The 17,649-nt window shown below is 37.4% G+C and overlaps 1 protein-coding gene across 4 annotated transcripts in view; it reads left to right on the top strand.

The window, feature by feature from the left end:
- Window positions 1-17,649, top strand: part of MICU1 (mitochondrial calcium uptake 1) — a 234,645-nt gene that overhangs the window by 66,167 nt on the left and 150,829 nt on the right. For all 4 annotated transcript variants that reach the window (XM_047701931.1, XM_047701930.1, XM_047701929.1 and 1 more), the window contains one exon: window positions 10,707-10,869. In XM_047701931.1, the coding sequence (XP_047557887.1) occupies window positions 10,707-10,869 (163 nt within the window). The remainder of the gene's footprint in view (window positions 1-10,706; window positions 10,870-17,649) is intronic.

Genomic DNA, 17,649 nt, shown 5'->3' with positions numbered 1-17,649 from the left:
AAATCATTTAACCATGTATGTGAGGGTGTATTTTGGGTCTGTATTCTATCCCAGTGGTCTGTATGTTTGTCTTCATGCCAGTACCACATTCTTTTGATGACTGTAGTTTTACAAGATTTTATTTATTTATTTGAGAGAGAGAGAAACAGAGAGAGCGAGCAAGCAAGCACAAGCAGCAGGGATAGTTGGAAGGAGAGGGAGAAGCAGACTCCTTGCCAAGTAAGGAGCCTGATACGGAACTTAATCCCAGGACCCTGGGATCATGACCCAGCTGAAGGCAGCTATTTAACTGACTGAGCCATTCAAGTGCCCTGTAGTTTTATAATAAATTTTAAAATCAGGATGTAGTAGTCCTCAAACTTTGTTCTTCTTTTTCAAAATTTGTTTTGGCGGTTCAGAGTCCCAAGAGATCCCGTGACGCATATTAGTTATGTGAATCATGATATATTGAACATGGGAGTACAGATATATCGTCAAGATACTGGTTTCACTGGACCATTTCCTTACACCACACACGAAAATGGACTCAAAATGGATGAAGGACCTCAATGTGAGAAAGGAATCCATCAAAATCCTTGAGGAGAACACAGGCAGCAACCTCTTCAACCTCCCCAGCAACTTCTTCCTAGGAACATCGCCAAAGGCAAGGGAAGCAAGAGCAAAAATGAACTATTGGGACTTCATCAAGATCAAAAGCTTTTGCACAGCAAAGGAAACAGTTAACAAAACCAAAAGACAACGGACAGAATGGGAGAAGATATTTGCAAACGATATATCAGATAAAGGGCTAGTATCTCAAAATCTATAAAGAGCTTAGCAAACTCAACACCCAAAGAACAAAAAAATCCAATCAAGAAATGGGCAGAGGACATGAACAGACATTTCTGCAAAGAAGACATCCAGATGGCCAACAGACACATGAAAAAGTGCTCCACGTCACTCGGCATCAGGGAATTACAAATCAAAACCACAATGAGATACCTTTCTCCCACCAGTCAGAATGGCTAAAATTAACAAGTCAGGAAATGACAGATGCTGGTGAGGATTCAGAGAAAGGGGAACCCTCCTACACCGTTGGTGGGAATGCAAGCTGGTGCAACCACTCTGGAAAACAACATGGAGGTTCCTCAAAAAGTTGAAAATAGAGCTATCATATGACCCAGCAATTGCACTACTGAGTATTTACCCTAAAGATACAAACGTAGTGATCCGAAGGGGCACGTGCACCCAAATGTTTATAGCAGCAATGTCCACAATAGTCAAACTATGGAAAGAATCTAGATGTCCATCAACAGATGAATGGATAAAGAAGATGTATATATATATATATATATATATATATATATATATATATATATATATATATACATACAGTGGAATACTATGCAGCCGTCAAAAGAAATGAAATCTTGCCATTTGCGACCACATGGATGGAACTAGAGGGTATTATGCTTAGCGAACTAAGTCAATCAGAGAAAGACAACTATCATATGATCTCCCTGAAATAAGGAAGTGTAGATGCAACGTGAGGGGTTTGGGGGGGTAGGAAAAGAATAAATGAAACGAGATGGGAACGGGAGGGAGACAAACCATAAGAGACTCTTAATGTCACAAAACAAACTGAGGGTGTCTAGGGGAAGTCGGGGAGGGAGAGGGTGGTGGGGTTATGGACATTGGGGAGGATGTGTGTTATGGTGAGTGCTGTGAAGTGTGTAAACCTGGCGATTCATAGACCTGTACACCTGGGGCTAATAATACATTATATGTTTATAAAAAAAAAAAGATACCGGTTTCATTTTCTTTGCATATTACGCAGAAGTGAAATTTCTGGATGATGTGATAGTTCTGTTTTTAATATCTTGAGGAACCTCCATACTACTTTCCATAGAAGTTGAACCAATTTACATTCCCACCAACAGTGTAAAAAGTTCCCTTTTCTCCATATGCTCATGTACACTTGTTATCTTTCCTTTTTCTCTTTTTTGTTAAAGATTTTATGTATGTATTTGAGAGAGAGTATGGGAGAGAGCATGGTGGGGGGAGCAGAAAGAGAAGCGGTCAGGGAGCCTGACATGGCACTCAATCCCAGGACTCAAGGATCATGACCTGAGCTGAGCTGAAGGCAGACACTTAGCCAACTCAGCTAACGTTTTTTTTAACGTTAAAAAAAAAAAAAAGAAAAACCCACCAGATTTATTTATTTATTTTGAAAGAGAGAGAGAGAGAGAGAGCATGTGAGAGCATGCGAATGCACAGTTACATTGGGGGAGGGGCAGAGAGAGTAAATCTTCAGGCGTACTCCCTACTGGGCATGGAACCTGATGCAGAGCTCAGTTTCATGACCCTAAGATCATGACCAGAGCTGAAACCAAGAGTCCGATTTCCAACCAGCTGAGCCACCCAGGTGCCCCATCTTTTCTCTTTTTGATGATAACCATCTAACAGGTGTGAGGTGGTACCTCCTGTGGTTTTGATTTGCATTTTCCTGATGATTAGTGATGTTGAACACCTTTTCATGTATCCATTCGCTATTTGGATGTGTTCCTTGGAAAAATGCGTATTGAGGTCATTCTGCCCATTTGATTGAATTGGTTTTTGTTTCCATTTTTTTTTTAAATTTTTTGGCTTTTAAAGTTTTAATTTTAATTCCAGTGAGTTAACATAACAATGGTATATTGATTTCAGGTATGCAGTATAGTGATTCAGCAATTCCATACATCATCCAGTGCTCATCATGACATTTGCACTCCTTAATAATCCTACCACCTGTTTAACCCCTCTCGCCACCCCCCTGCTCTGTGGTAACAATCAGTTCTCTATATTTAAGAGTCTGGTTTTTTTGTTTGGTTGGTTGGTTCTTTGTAAATAGACTCCTTATGCAATGTGGAACCCAATGTGGGGCTTAAACTCACAAAGCTGAGTTTGAGCTGAGATCAAGAGTCAGGCACTTAACTGACTGAGCCACCCAGATGCCTTAAGAGCCTGTTTTTTTGTCTTTTTTTCCCCTTTGCTTGTTTGTTTTATTTCGTAAATTCCACATATGAGTGAAAGCATATGGTGTTTGTCTTTCTCTGACTGACTTATTTTCATTTGGCCTTTTACCCTCTAGATCCATCCACATTGTTGCAAATGACAAAATGTTATTCTTTTTCATGGCTGAGTAGTATTCCTGTCGTGTGTGTGTGTGTGTGTGTGTGTGTGTGTGTGTGTGTGTATACACACACTTCTTTTTCCATTCATCTATTGATGGACACTTGGGTTGCTTCCATGTTTTGGCTTTTACAAATAATGCTGCAATAAACAGGGTGTTTATCTCTTCAAATTAGTGTTTTTGTATTCTTTGGGTAAATACCCAGTAGTGGAATTAATGGATCATATGGTAATTCTGTTTTTAATATTTTGAGGAGCCTCCATACCATGTTCCATAGTGGCTGCACCAAAAGTTTGCATTCCCACCAACAGTGCACAAATGTTCCTTTTCCTCTATATTCTTGGCAACACTTGTTTCTTCTGTTGTTGATTTTAGCTAGTCTGACAGGAGTGAGGTGATACCTCACTCTGGTTTTTTTAAAAAAATTTTTTTAAAGATTTTATTTATTTATTTATTTTAAAAGATTTTATTTATTTATTTGACAGAGAGAGATCACAAGTAGGCAGAGAGGCAGGCAGAGAGAGTGGGGGAAGCAGGCTCCCCACCAAGCAGAGAGCCCGATGCTGGGCTTTACCCCAGGACCTGAGACCATGACCCGAGCCGAAGGCAGAGGCCCAACCCACCGAGCCACCCAGGTGTCCTCCTCATTCTGCATTTTCCCGATTAGTGATGTTGAGCACTTTTCCTGTACCTGTAGGTCATCTCTATGTCTTCTTTGGAAAAATACCTTTTCAGATCTTCTGCCTATTTTAATTTATTTTTTATTTTTATTTTTATTTTTTTTAAAGATTTTATTTATTTATTTGACAGAAAGAGATCACAGTAGGCAGAGAGGCAGGCAGAGAGAGAGAGGAGGAAGCAGGCTCCCCGCTGAGCAGAGAACCCCTTGTGGGGCTCGATCCCAGGACTCTGGGATCATGACCTGAGCCGAAGGCAGAGGCTTTAACCCACTGAGCCACCCAGGCACCCCTCTGCCCATTTTTAAATCAGATTTTTTTTTTTTTTTATTGTAGGAGCTCTTTAAGTTTGACAAAATACAACAGCTTTTTGTGATAGAAGCCCTTAACAAATTGGGTAGAGAAGGAACTTAACTTCAACTTAAGAAAGGCAGTATATGACAAACCCACAGCTAACATCATACTGAACACTGAAAGGTTGAAATCTTTTCCTTTGTAATGAGGAAGAGAACCCACAGGGCTCCCCACTCTAAACAGTCTTTCACTAAATAGTACTGGGAGTTCCACATAGAGCAATTAGGAAAGACAAATATAAAGCATCCAAATAGGAAAGAAAAAAGGAAAATTATTATCTGGAGATCATATGATCTTATATAATGATAATCCTAAAGACTTAATCAAAAAGCTATGGGAACTGATGAACAAATTCAGCAGAGTTGCAGGAAATAAACTGAATATATAGAATTGATCATACATGTTTCTATACACCAGCAATGAATTACCTGCAAAGGAAATAAAGATAATTATTCCATTCATAATAGCATCAAGAACAAGAAAATACATAGGAATAAATTTAACCAAGGTAATAAAAGATCTGTACAATGAAAACTTTGTCTTTGATGAAAGATACATAGGAAGACACACAAATGAAAAGATATCCTGTGTTCATGGATCAGAACAATATCATTTAAGTGTTTATGCCACCCAAAGCTATCTGTACTTTCCTTGCAATACCTATAAAAATTCCATTCACATTTTTCACAGAAAAAGATGTGCTAAAATTTGTATAGAACTACAAAAGAACCGGAGAAAGAAGAGCTGAACTCGAAGTATTCCACTTCCTGATATCAAATTACATAGTTATATTAAAACAGTGTATTCTGTCATTAAAATAGAACATACAGACCAGTGGCAGAAAATGGAGATCCCAGGAAAAAACCCCCACCTATACAGTCAGTTAGCATTTGACAAGGGAGCCAGGAATACTGTAGGGGCAAAGGATAGTCTCTTCAGTAAATGGTATTGGAAAACTTCATAACCACATACAGAAAATGAAATTGAACCCTTATTTAAATCATTTGCCAGATTTAACTCAAAAGCATTAAATACTTTAACATAAGACCTAAAACAATAAAACTTGTAGACATTTCCTTAGAAGGAAACTCAAAGAAGGGAATGTAGAGGAAGAGCTCCTTATCTTTCGTCTTGCAATGAATTTTTTTGGTCATGACACCAAAAACACAGCAAGAAAAAATCAATAAATGGAACCATTTCAAACTGAGAAGCTTCCGCACGGCAAAGGCACCCATCAACAAAATGAAAAGACAACCTGCAAAAAAGTATTTGCAAACCATATATTGAATATGGGGTTAATATCCCTTTTCTTTCTTTCTTGATGAGTCTAGTTAAACATCTGTTTCATCTTTTAAAGAACTAGCTCTTATTATCACCAGTCTTTTCTATTGTCTTTTTATTCCCTGTTTCCTTTTCTTCCACTCTCATCTTTGTTATCTCCTGCCTTTTGCTGTGGGCTTAATTTGTTCTTTTTCTAGTTCCTTGAAGTATTTGAGATCTTAATTTTTTTTCAAAGATTTTTATTTATATATTTGAGATAGTGAGAGCGAGAGAGAGCACAAGCAGGGGGAGCAGCGGGCAGAAGGGGAAGCAGACTCCCTGCCAAGCAGGCAGCCTGATGCGGGGCTCGATCCCAGGACTCCAGGATCATCACCTGAGCTGAAGGCAGAGTGAGCCACTCAGGTGCCCTGAGATTTTTATTTTTTAAAATATAGATGTTTATTGCTATGAATTTCTCTCTTAGAAATGTTTTTTGCTACATTCTGTAGGGTTTGGTATGTTGTGTTTCCATTTTTGTTTGTTTCTAAGACGTTTTTAAATTTTTCTTTTTCTTTGTTGACCCATTGGTTTTTCAGGAGCATGTTGTTTAATCCCCATGCATTTTTTAATTTCCCAGTATTCTTCTCGTAATTGTGAGTTGCTTAGCATCATGGTCAGAAAATATGCTCAATATGATTTCAGTCTTCTTAAATTTATTATGACTTGTGGCCTAATGTGATCTCTCCTGGAGAATGTTCCATGTGTGCTTGAGAATAATATGTATCCTGCTGCAATTGAATGGAATATTCTGTAAATGTCTTTTAAAATTCATTTTGTTTAAGTCCAGTGTTTCCTCATATATTTTCTGTCTGGGTGGTCTGTCCATTGTTCATAGTGGAATGTTCAAATCCCCTACTGTATTGCTGTGTATTTTTCCCTTCAGTTCTGTTCACATTTGCTTTATATATTTAGGCACATAACTAGTTAGAAATGAATTGATCTTGTATCATTATATTATTCTCTTCTTTGTCTCGTTATGGTTTTTGGCTTAAACTGTATTTCGTTTGGTAGTATAACTATTCCTGCTTTCTTTGGCTCCCATTTTCATAGAATATCTTTTCCCACAACTTTGCTTCAGTTTGTGTGTGTCCCAAAATCTGAAGTGAACCTCTTGTATGCAATAAAGTTGTGGGGGTTTTTTTGTGTTTTTTTTTATTTTGGGGGGGATTTTTTGCCATTTTGTTTCTTTGATTACATTACACTTAAAGTAGTTATTGACAGATATGGGTTTACTATTGCCATTTTGTTTTCTGAGTGTTATCCTTTTCTTTCTCTCTTATTCTCTTCCTTTGTGATTTGATCATTTTCTATAGCATTGTGCTTAAGTTTTTTTTTTTTTCTTTTCACCTTTTGTGTGTTTGGTATACGTTTCTGCTTTGTAAGTACCATGGGACTTACATAACACTCTTAAACAGTGTATTTTAGGCTACTAACAGTTCAACTTGTAATGTATACAAAAGCTCTACATTTATTTGCCCCCAGTGTTTTCTGTTTTTAATATTACAGTCTGTATGTTTTTACATTGTTTATCCAGTTACAGATTATTGTAATTCTTTTAATACTTTTTTAAAATCTTCATGCTAGAGTTAGAAGTGATTTATCCACCACCATTACAAAATTAGAGCATTCTTTTTTTTCCTTAACATTTATTTATTTATTTGTCAGAGAAAGAGAGGGCACTAACAAGTGGAGCGGTAGGCTGGGGGAGAAGCAGGCTCAAGGAGCCCAATGCTGGACTCGATCCCAGAACCCTGGGATCATGACCTGTGCTGAAAGCAGACACTTAACTGACTGAGCCACACAGGTGTCCCCCCAAATTAGAGCATTCTGAAATTAACTATACATTTACCTTCACCAGTGAGTTTTACATTTTTGTTTTCCTGATACTGGTGTCTTTTGGTTTTAGGTTCAGGAATTACGTTCTTTTTTTTTTTTTTTTTTTTTTTTTTTTTAAAGTAAGTTCATTTATTTAAGTAATCTCTACATCCAATATGTGATTCAAACTTAGGACCCCAAGATCAAGAGCCAATTGCTGTATTGACTGAGTCAGCCTGGCTCTTCAGGCTCAGGAATTACCTTTAAAATTTCTTGTAAGATTGATCTAGTGTTGATGAATTCCTTCAGCTTTTTGTTTTCTTGGAAAACTCTGAAGTGTCTTAATATGTGCTGCTTTGAATTCATTTTGTTTAGAACTCTTGGAGCTTCCTGCATCTGCATGTCTGTTTCTTTCCCCAGATTAGGAATGTTTTCAGTCATCAATTCTTTGAATACGTGTTCTCCCTCTTTCTCTCATTCTTTCTACTTCTGGGACCCCAGTGATGCACATTTTGGTCCATTTGATGCTGTAAGTCCCTTAAGCTATCTTCATTCTTTTTCTTTCTCTTTTCTTTTTGTTCCTCTAATTAGGGAGTTTCCTTAATTTTGCTGCCAAAAAAATTTGGCTTTTTATTTAATAAGACTTGTTGAGCCTGGAATTTCATAGAACTTCAAGAAGTCATCTTACGATAGATTGTTATTATGGATGGCCCATAATTCACTAGGTGAAAAAGAGAGGGAGTTCCTAACATAAAGGACAGCTGTTGGGGTACAAATTAGGTTTTATTAATCACCTCTTGAGAGAAAGTGTGCCAGACACTAATTTATTTACAAAATCTTTCTGCCTGCTGCCTTTTCCAGGGTCTGGCTACAGTTAGCATTCATTCAAAGCCTTTGTAAGATTTCTAATATCAGGGCCCACAGGGATTCACTGTCATTTGCATTCACTTGGCCCCAAGATATTATAGCCTTGATTTTCTTTAGGCATTATACCAAAATTAAACCATAGAACTGGTTTCAGGACCAGCAGTTTTATTGAAGAGAACTGTCTTGACATCATGAAGTTCAAGAATGTTTTAAGTAAATGATTGAATGCAACTATTATAATTCTCTTAGTAAATCTTTTCCCCAGGCTAACCATTTCAATCCTACAGTTTGCTGTATATCTTAGCTTCTAAGCCTTTGTTACCTTAGATGCTGTATTCTAAACACTTTATAGTTTGCTAGCTTTCCTTTGAATATAACCACTCAGGGGCGCCTTGGTGGCTTAGTCATTAAGGGTCTGCCTTTGGCTCAGGTCATGATCCCAGGGTCCTGGGATTGAGCCTCAAACCGGGCTCCCTGCTCAGAGGGAAGCCTGCTTCTCCCTCTCCAGCTCCCCCTGCTTGTGTTCCCTCTCTTGCTTTGTCGCTCTCTGTCAAATAAATAAATAAAATCTTAAAAAAAAAAAAAAAAGGAATATAACCACTTAAAAGGAGGCAGCTTTATATCATTTAATATGGTGCGGTCTCCAATATACATTGCTAAGTGAAAAAAAGTAAAATATGTACTGCACAGTATGTCTATATTAAACTTTAATATTGGGAATGCAAAAAGTCTATTACGTTCTTTGGCCTGTTGTTTTAAACTAAAACTAATAATATTCAGCAACATGATTTAGGGATTTGTAACAACCCAGGAATCTGATGAGTCTGAAAATTACTGACTTTTAACGTGTTGTCTTTCTATCTTTATCTTGTATAGGATTGACTTAACTTTTTAGTTCAGAAAAACATCTTCTGCGGTAGCTATAGCTTATATCCTAAACATTGCAAACTGAATGTTTTTATTGCTGTTGTTCAAAAGAACAAGAATACAGTTGTGCTAAATAAAGTTTTTTCTTCTGTAGCCAGTATTATTCAGCAAGTAGTTGTAATATAATAAAAAATGCCTTTGAGTTAAGACTCCTAGCTGAGTTTTAAAGCTGCTAAAGTGTTGAAAAGCTCCTTAGTGTATTTGCCACGTGCCAAATATTTTGATAAAATCTCTGAAGTCAGCACTCAGATTTTAATGCAGATTAGCACTGAAAGATTTCCTGTCATGTATAGTTACAAATTAGCAGTCCTTTCATAGTCACTGAATGTACATCTGGTAGTGGGATTAAGACCACCACAATAGCTGTTGTCAGTGACCTCAAAATGACCAATTAGCCAGGACTGGCCGTTACGGTGTTAGTTGTACTAATGTGGCAAATTAAAAACATTTTTTCATAATATTAGCAAATGACTTTTAGACATTGAACTATTAGATATTTAGATCGTATTGCCTTGACGCATTTCCCACCAATTATTTATAAGATATTATTTATTTTTACCACCTCAATATCTAGAATTCAGGTACGAGAGAAATCTTTGCACCAGAATACTATGTAGTCAGTATTCTGGTAAAAAAGATTTCTCTCATTCTTATATTTGGAAAAGAATATTATATAGAAGGTATAGTGTTTTGTATGTTCCATGCATAGAATCACAACTTGGATGCCAGGTTAAAAAATGGGCATATTGGGGCGCCTGGGTGGCTCAGTGGGTTAAAGCCTCTGCCTTCGGCTCAGGTCATGATCTCAGGGTCCAGGGGTCGAGCCCTGCATCTGGCTTTCTGCTCGGTGGGGAGCCTGCTTCTTCCTCTCTCTCTCTGCCTGCCTCTCTGCCTACTTGTGATCTCTGTCTGTCAAATAAATAAATAAAATCTTTTAAAAAACATGGGGATATTAATATTATACTCTTTTAGTAAAATGTGTACCATATTTAATTTTGTTACTATCTAAATATTGTGTTCTTCCCAGCTCTGCTTTTTCCTAAATATGGTGTTTGTAAAATATTAATCTAATAGTCAAATGTAAAAGTCTTCTTGCTTCAGATTTGTTAACCGTTTGCATGATTTGTAATTTTATTTTTTAATACTCTTACTTAATGTATTTTGTGTTTGAAAGACTATTACCTATTTAAACCTATGAATTTCCGATTCTGTTTTGTTTTGGGATTTAAGAAATTGCATCAAAGTAAAAACTATAAAATCAGTCCCTTTTTAAAAATTTGGTATTTAAGAATCTATAGGCTACCCTGTTCTTGTATAACACTTCTCAGTTTTGTTTTTTTAAATGATTTAAGAAATAAGGAAATTACTTGCAGAAAACTCTGTACAAAAGTTACACAAGCATTGCTTCAACTGGAGTATGAATAGTATATTGGAGGGGAAAGGTTCATAAGTTTTTGAAATTCAAGTTTATATCTAATACAAAAAAATACAGTTATGGAAAAAAAGATGTAATAATATATCTCCAGAAACAAGATAGAAAACAAATGAAAATGAGAATTGCTTAATACAGTAATACTCTGTATTTCTAATTTTAGGTGATGGAATATGAGAATAGGATTAGAGCATATTCTACACCAGACAAAATCTTCCGATATTTTGCCACCTTGAAAGTAATCAATGAACCTGGTGAATCTGAAGTGTTCATGACTCCACAAGATTTTGTGCGATCCATAACACCAAATGAAAAACAACCAGAACGTAAGTGCTAAAGTGAAAATTGAGATTATGAGATTAGTTTTGTTATACTGTTTTGTTTCTTTCTTTGTATTGCCCAGCCATTGTAGTTACATGTAGTAATTATACTCATTGTGTAGGGACTGAATATCAGGCACTATTCCAGTGTTTAGGAGTACAAAGGAGGAGCCAACAGTCAATGAGCCTATCTTCAACCAGAGTATTGGGTTGAGGAGATTGTACCCAGGTGTTATCTACTAGAGAAATTTAAAGACATATACTTGTTGCCACTGGGCCAAGGGAGCACAGATGGGACAAGCTCCACACAGACCAAAAAGTCTGGAAGGGAGGAGACTGAGAAGGAAGACATTTCAAGGAATAGGAGCTTTGAAGGACCACTGCACACACCTACCTGGAAATCCAGAGTACGCCCAGGGCCAGAGATGTTTGGAAAAGACTTGAGTGGGTTTTTACCACTTGTTGATCTTTGTGTTCCATGTGAGGAGGTAGTGAAAGTTAAAGCAGAGTCGTAGGAGGTCTAGCTAAAAATCAAAGGAGGTTCCCAGCTCAGAGCCAGTCTGCAAATGTTAGGAGATATTGGGGTGTTTTTTTGTTTTGTTTTGTTTCGTTTTCATTCATTTTTGTCTCCAGTATTTAAAGAAGTCTCTGCCATGTCACTTGCTGACTGTGTGGATAATAGAATAGAAATTTCAGTAGTGGCACACGACAGAGAACACAATCTTTGCAAAAATATTTTGGAAAAAAATTACTGAACATTGATGACTGTAGTCCTTAACAAGGTATATAAATCAAACAATGGGAAATAGGGAGAATTGGTTTTAATGATCACATTGTAATATTCAAATGTCCAGTTTTAATAAATTGTATGACATACCAATAATCAGGAATAAATGACCCATCAACAGAAAGAAAAAGAAATTAACAGAAACTATCCCTGAGGAAGCCCAAGCATTGCATTTACTAATCAAAGACTTAAAATCAACTGCCTTAAATATGCTTAAAGAACTAGATGAAACCGTTGACAGAGAACTGTAGGAAATAAGGTAAACAATGTGTTTAATAGAGAATACCCATTAAGGAATAGAAATCATAAAACAGGAACCAAATAAGAATTCTTGAGCTTGAAAAGTATAGTAGCTGAAAAAAAAAAAAAAGAAAAGAAAAGTATAGTAGCTGAAATAGAAGAATTCACTGGAACCGTTCAATAGTAGATTTTGAACAGGGAGATAGATTAATCACAGAACTTAGATTAATTGATAACTGTCCAGTCAGAGGAGCAGAATTCAAAAAGAATGAATAAAAATGAACATAACCTAAGATACATAAGATACACCATCAAGTATACCAACAGATGTTTAATGGGAGTCTAAGAAAGAGAAATTAAGACATTTCCAGATAATCAAAAGTGGAGAAAGTTTCTTGCTTGTGGTTCTTCCATACAAGAAATGCTAAATAGAGTTCTTTAGGCTAAAATGAAAGGATGCTAGATAGTAACTTGATGCCATACAAAGAAATTAAAAAATAATAAAGACCATGCGGCTCCTAGATGGCCCAGTGGGTTAAAGCCTCTGCCTTTGGCTTAGGGCATGATCCCAGGATCCTGGGATCGAACCCCGCATCGGGCTCTCTGCTCAGCAGGGAGCCTGCTTCGCCTTCTTTCTCTGCCTGCCTCTCTGCCTACTTGTGATCTCTCTCTGTCAAATAAATAAATAATATCTTTAAAAATAATAATAATAATAAAGACCAGTAAAGGTAACTACGCAAGGAAATATAAAAGCCAGTATTGCTTTATTTTTTGTTTGTAACTCCCTTTGGTTTCATTTATGATTTAAAACACAAATTCATAAAATAACAGTTATAAGTATGTTAATGTTGAAGCAAACTACATTGTTTTCAATTTAAGATGTTGGTTATAATCCCCGAGTTAACCACTAAGAAAATAACTTTGAAATATACAGATAAGGAAATGAGGAGGAAATAGGAATGGTACACTAGAAAAAAATTAAACACAAGAGGGCAAGATTGGAGGATTCAAGGGACAAAAAATATGTAAGACATACAGAAAACAAATTACAACATGGCCAAAGCAGATCTTTCTTATCAGCAGTCACTTTCAAGTGAGTTAAACTCACCAGTTAAAAAGAGAGTGAAAGGGGAAAAAATATGATCCAACTTTTTGTCTACAGGAGACTTACTTTAGATCCAGAGACACAAGTATGTTGAAAATGAAAGCGTACAAATAGTAACCAAAAGAGAGCTGAGGTGATTTTACTAATATCAGAAAAAATAGGTTTTTCTAAGAAATTGTTACACAAGACCAAGCCATTGTATATGGATAAAAGGGCCAGTTCATCAAGAAGATATAACCACCATAAATACATACCAAATGACAGACCCCCAAAGTATACGAAGGAAACATTGACAGAATTGAAGTGAGAAATGGTTCTTCAATAATAGTTGGGAGATGGGTGCCAGGGTGGCTCAGTTGGTTAAGCATCCATCTGCTTTTGGCTTAGGTCATGATCTCATGGGTGATGAGATGGAACCCTGCATCAGGCTTTGTGCTCAGCAGGAAGTCTGTTTGAGGTTCTCTCCTCTCCCTCTGTGCCTCCCCGCTGCTCTCCTCTCTCTCTCAAATAAATCATTTTTAATGCTAAAAATGGTTAAATTAAATAATAATAATAATAGTTGGGTGACTTCAGTACTGCCATTTCAATAATGGATAGAACATTTAGACAGAAGGTTAGTGAAGAAAGAGGACTTAATGCTATCAATCAGTTAGACCAAAGATATTTACAGAACATTCCACTCAAGAGCAGCAGAATTAATAGTCTTCTCAAGTGCAAATCAAATAGTCTCCAGAACAGACCATATAAACCATATGTTAGGTAATAAAATGAATCTTAAATTTTATTTTATTTTTTTTAAAGATTTTATTTATTTATTTGACAGAGAGAAATCACAAGTAGGCAGAGAGGCAGGCAGAGAGAGAGGATGAAGCAGGCTCCCCGCTGAGCAGAAAGCCCGATGTGGGGCTTGAACCCAGGACCTGGGATCATGACCTGAGCCGAAGGCAGCGGCTTAACCCACTGAGCCACCCAGGCGCCCCTGAATCTTAAATTTTAAAAGATTAAAATCATACCAAGTATCTATTCTGATTAAAATAGAATGAAACTATCCATCAATAACAGAAGGATAACTAAAAAATGACAAATATGTGGAAAGTAAATCACCAATGGATTGGAGAAGAAATCACAAGAGAAGTTAGAAAATACTTTGAGATAAATGAAAGAGAAAACAGAATTTACCAAAATGTATGCAGTGCTCCAAAAGCAGTGCTTAGAGGGAAACTTAAAAATATAAACACCAAAATTTAAACAGAAGAAAGATCTCATATCAGTTTCCTAAAAACTGGTGTTTGAATTAGAAAAGCAAACAAAACAAAAACCAAAGGTAGTAAAATAAGGAAATAATGAAAGTTAATACAGCAATAAATGAAATGGAAAATAGAAAAACAAAAGAGAGAATCAATAAAGCAAAAAGTTCATTCTTTGAAAAGAACAGCAAAAATGAGAAACCTCTAGCTAGACCAGGACAAAAGAAAGAGAAGCAAAATAACTAAAATCAGAAATGCAAGTGGGGACATTACTACCTACTTACAGAAATGAAAAGGATTATAAGAGAATACTATGAAGAATTTTATACCAACAAACTAGATTATACCTAGATAAATATGGAGAGAGTACTAGAAGCATACAACCTATCAGAACTTTTTTTTTTTTTAAGATTTTATTTGTTTATTTGACAGACAGAGATCACAGGTAGGCAGAGAGGCAGTCAGAGAGAGGAAGGGAAGCAGGCTCCCTGCTGAGTAGAGAGCCCGATGCGGGGCTTGATCCCAGGACCCTGGGATCATGACCTGAGCCGAAAGCAGAGGCTTTAACCCACTGAGCCACCCAGGCGCCCCTCTTTTTTTTTTTTTTTTTTTTTTAATTTATTAGAGAGCACATGCATTCTCTCACAAGCGGGGGTGGAGGGATGGGGGGCAGAGGGAGAGGGAGAAGCAGACTCTCTGTTCAGCAGGGAGTCCCATACATGACTCCATCCCAGGACCCTGGGATTATGACCTAATCTGAAGGTAGATGCCTAACCTACTGAGCCATCCAGGTGCCCCCAAACTACCAGAACTCTTCCAATTCAACAAAAAGATAACTCAGTTAACAAATGGGCAAAGGACTTGAATAAACATTTCTCCAAATAAATATGCAAAGGGCCAGTAAGCACATGAAAACATGCTTAATTTATTAATCATGAGGGAAAAACAAATCAAAACCTTGATATAGGGGCGCCTGGGTGGCTCAGTGGGTTAAAGCCTCTGCCTTCGGCTCAGGTCATGATCGCGGGGTCCTGGGATCGAGCCCCGCGTCGGGCTCTCTGCTCGGCAGGGAGCCTGCTTTCTCCTTTGTCTCTGCCTGCCTCTCTGCCTATTTGTGATCTCTGTCAAATAAATAAATAAAATCTTAAAAAAAAAAAAACCACCTTGATATACCACCTCACACCCGCCAGATTGGCTATAATCTAAAAATAAGTGTCAGTAAATACATGTAGAAATTAACTTGTTGCTGGTGAGAATGTAAAATCGTGCACACACTGTGGAAAGCAGTTTGGACATTTCTCAGAAACTTAAATGTAGAATTAACCATTTGACCCAGCAGTTCCACTACTAATATATGCCAGAATGAATTGAAAACAGGGCTCAGATGAGTACTTATATATGAATATACACAGCAACATTGTTAAATATCCCAATTGTTGCTTAAGAGCTGAATGGATAAACAGATTATAGTATATACATACAATTGAGTATTTTTCAGTGTGGATGAACCTTGACAACATCCTGCTAAGTGAAACAAGCTAAACACAAAATGCCATATACCATATGATTTTATTTACATGAAATATCTAATATAGGTAAATCCATAGAGATATAAGGTGGGTTGTTAGTTGCCAGCAGCTGGGTTGGGGGAATGAGAACTGATTGCTAAATTGCTGTGGGGGTTTCTTTTTTGGAGTGGTGAAAATGTTTTGAAACTAGATAGAGGGGTAGTTACACAACACTGTGAATGTATTAAATGTCACTGAACCGCACACTTTGAAATGGGTATTTTATTTTAATTGAATTTCACCTTAGTTTTTAAAGGGGGAAAAAAGTGCATGTGCAGTCAGTCCTCATTTGCAGATTTCGTGTTTGCAAGTTGACACACTCGCTCAGATGTGCTCATAACTCCATGATCAGTACCTGCACAGCTTTTGGCGTCATCTGCAGATACGTGCAGAATGGCAAAAATTTGAGTCACCCCTTACATATGTTGGCCTGCTGAAATCAAGCAAGCTAAAGCTCTGCCTTTTTGTTTCAGCTTTCATTCTTTTTTTTTCCCTTAAGATTTTATTTATTTATTTATTTATTTATTTATTTTTAAAGATTTTATTTATTTATTTGACAGAGAGAGATCACAAGTAGACAGAGAGGCAGGCAGAGAGAGAGGAGGAAGCAGGCTCCCTGCTGAGCAGAGAGCCCGATGCGGGACTCGATCCCAGGACCCTGAGATCATGACCTGAGCCGAAGGCAGCAGCCCAACCCACTGAGCCACCCAGGCGCCCAAGATTTTATTTATTTATTTGCGAGAGAAACAATGAGAGAGAGAGAGCCTGAGAAGGGGGAGGGTCAGAGGGAGAAGCAGACTCCCCGCTGAGCAGGGAACCCGATTCCGGACTTGATCCCGGGACTCCAGGATCATGACCTGAGCCGAAGGCAATCGCCTAACCACCTGAGCCACCCAGGTGTCCCTCAGCTTTCATTCTTCAAACATGTGTCCTTGGAGGGAGGGCAGGAGAGAAAAGGGAGAGAGAATAAAATGTCTTTAAACAGAAACACACGTAAAACAAGGTTTTCTATATATTGATCAGCTAACAAAAATGTTGTGACCAGACTCTTAAGGAACCTTACCCTGTATTTCCCCTAGGAGAAATTGGTCAGTATTTAGCAATTCGTTTTTTGTGGCTATTTTATAGAACATAAGTACCACAATTAACAAGAAATGATGATATGATGTCTTGACTGGCTTTAAAACAATATGGAGTGTGGAGAAGAAGTAAGAAGGTTATAAATGAAATAGGGTTGGCAATGTGTTGACAATTGTTGAAGCCAAGTGATGAGTATATATAGGTTGATTATATTATTTTGTGTATTTTTATATTTGAAAGCTTCCATAACAAAAAAATGTAAGCATACAGATTTCTCACACCTTTGAGGGGTGATAGTTCTACCTAGAGTTTTCGTTTGTCCTAAATATGTGTTAATGTCAATAAATATGAACGAAACATTATAAGTTCCCTGGTTAGAAAACATCATAACTCTTTCTGGTTCCCCAACCTCATAGTGGTATTTCCCGTGTTTGTATTTGTTTTTTAAGATTTTATTTATTTATTTGACAGAGAGAGACACAGAGATAGAGGGAACACAAGCATGGGGAGCAGGAGAGAGAGAAGCAGGCTTCCCGCTGAGCAGGAAGCCTGATGTGGGGTCTCGATCTCAGGACGCTGAGATCATGACCTGAGCTGAAGGCAGCTGCCTAACGACTGAGCCACCCAGGCGCCCTCACATGTTTGTAATTTTTTTATTTAAGATTTTATTAATTTATTTGTCAGAGAGAGAGAGTACAAGCAGGCAAAGTGGCAGGCAGAGGCAGAGAGAGAAGCAGGCTCCCCACTGAGCAAGGAGCC

Source organism: Lutra lutra, chromosome 14 (assembly GCF_902655055.1).
Source record: "Lutra lutra chromosome 14, mLutLut1.2, whole genome shotgun sequence".
Lineage (NCBI taxonomy): Eukaryota > Metazoa > Chordata > Mammalia > Carnivora > Mustelidae > Lutra > Lutra lutra.
The sequence above is the reverse complement of the archived record's forward strand: the minus strand, read 5'-3'. Positions and strand labels throughout refer to the sequence as shown.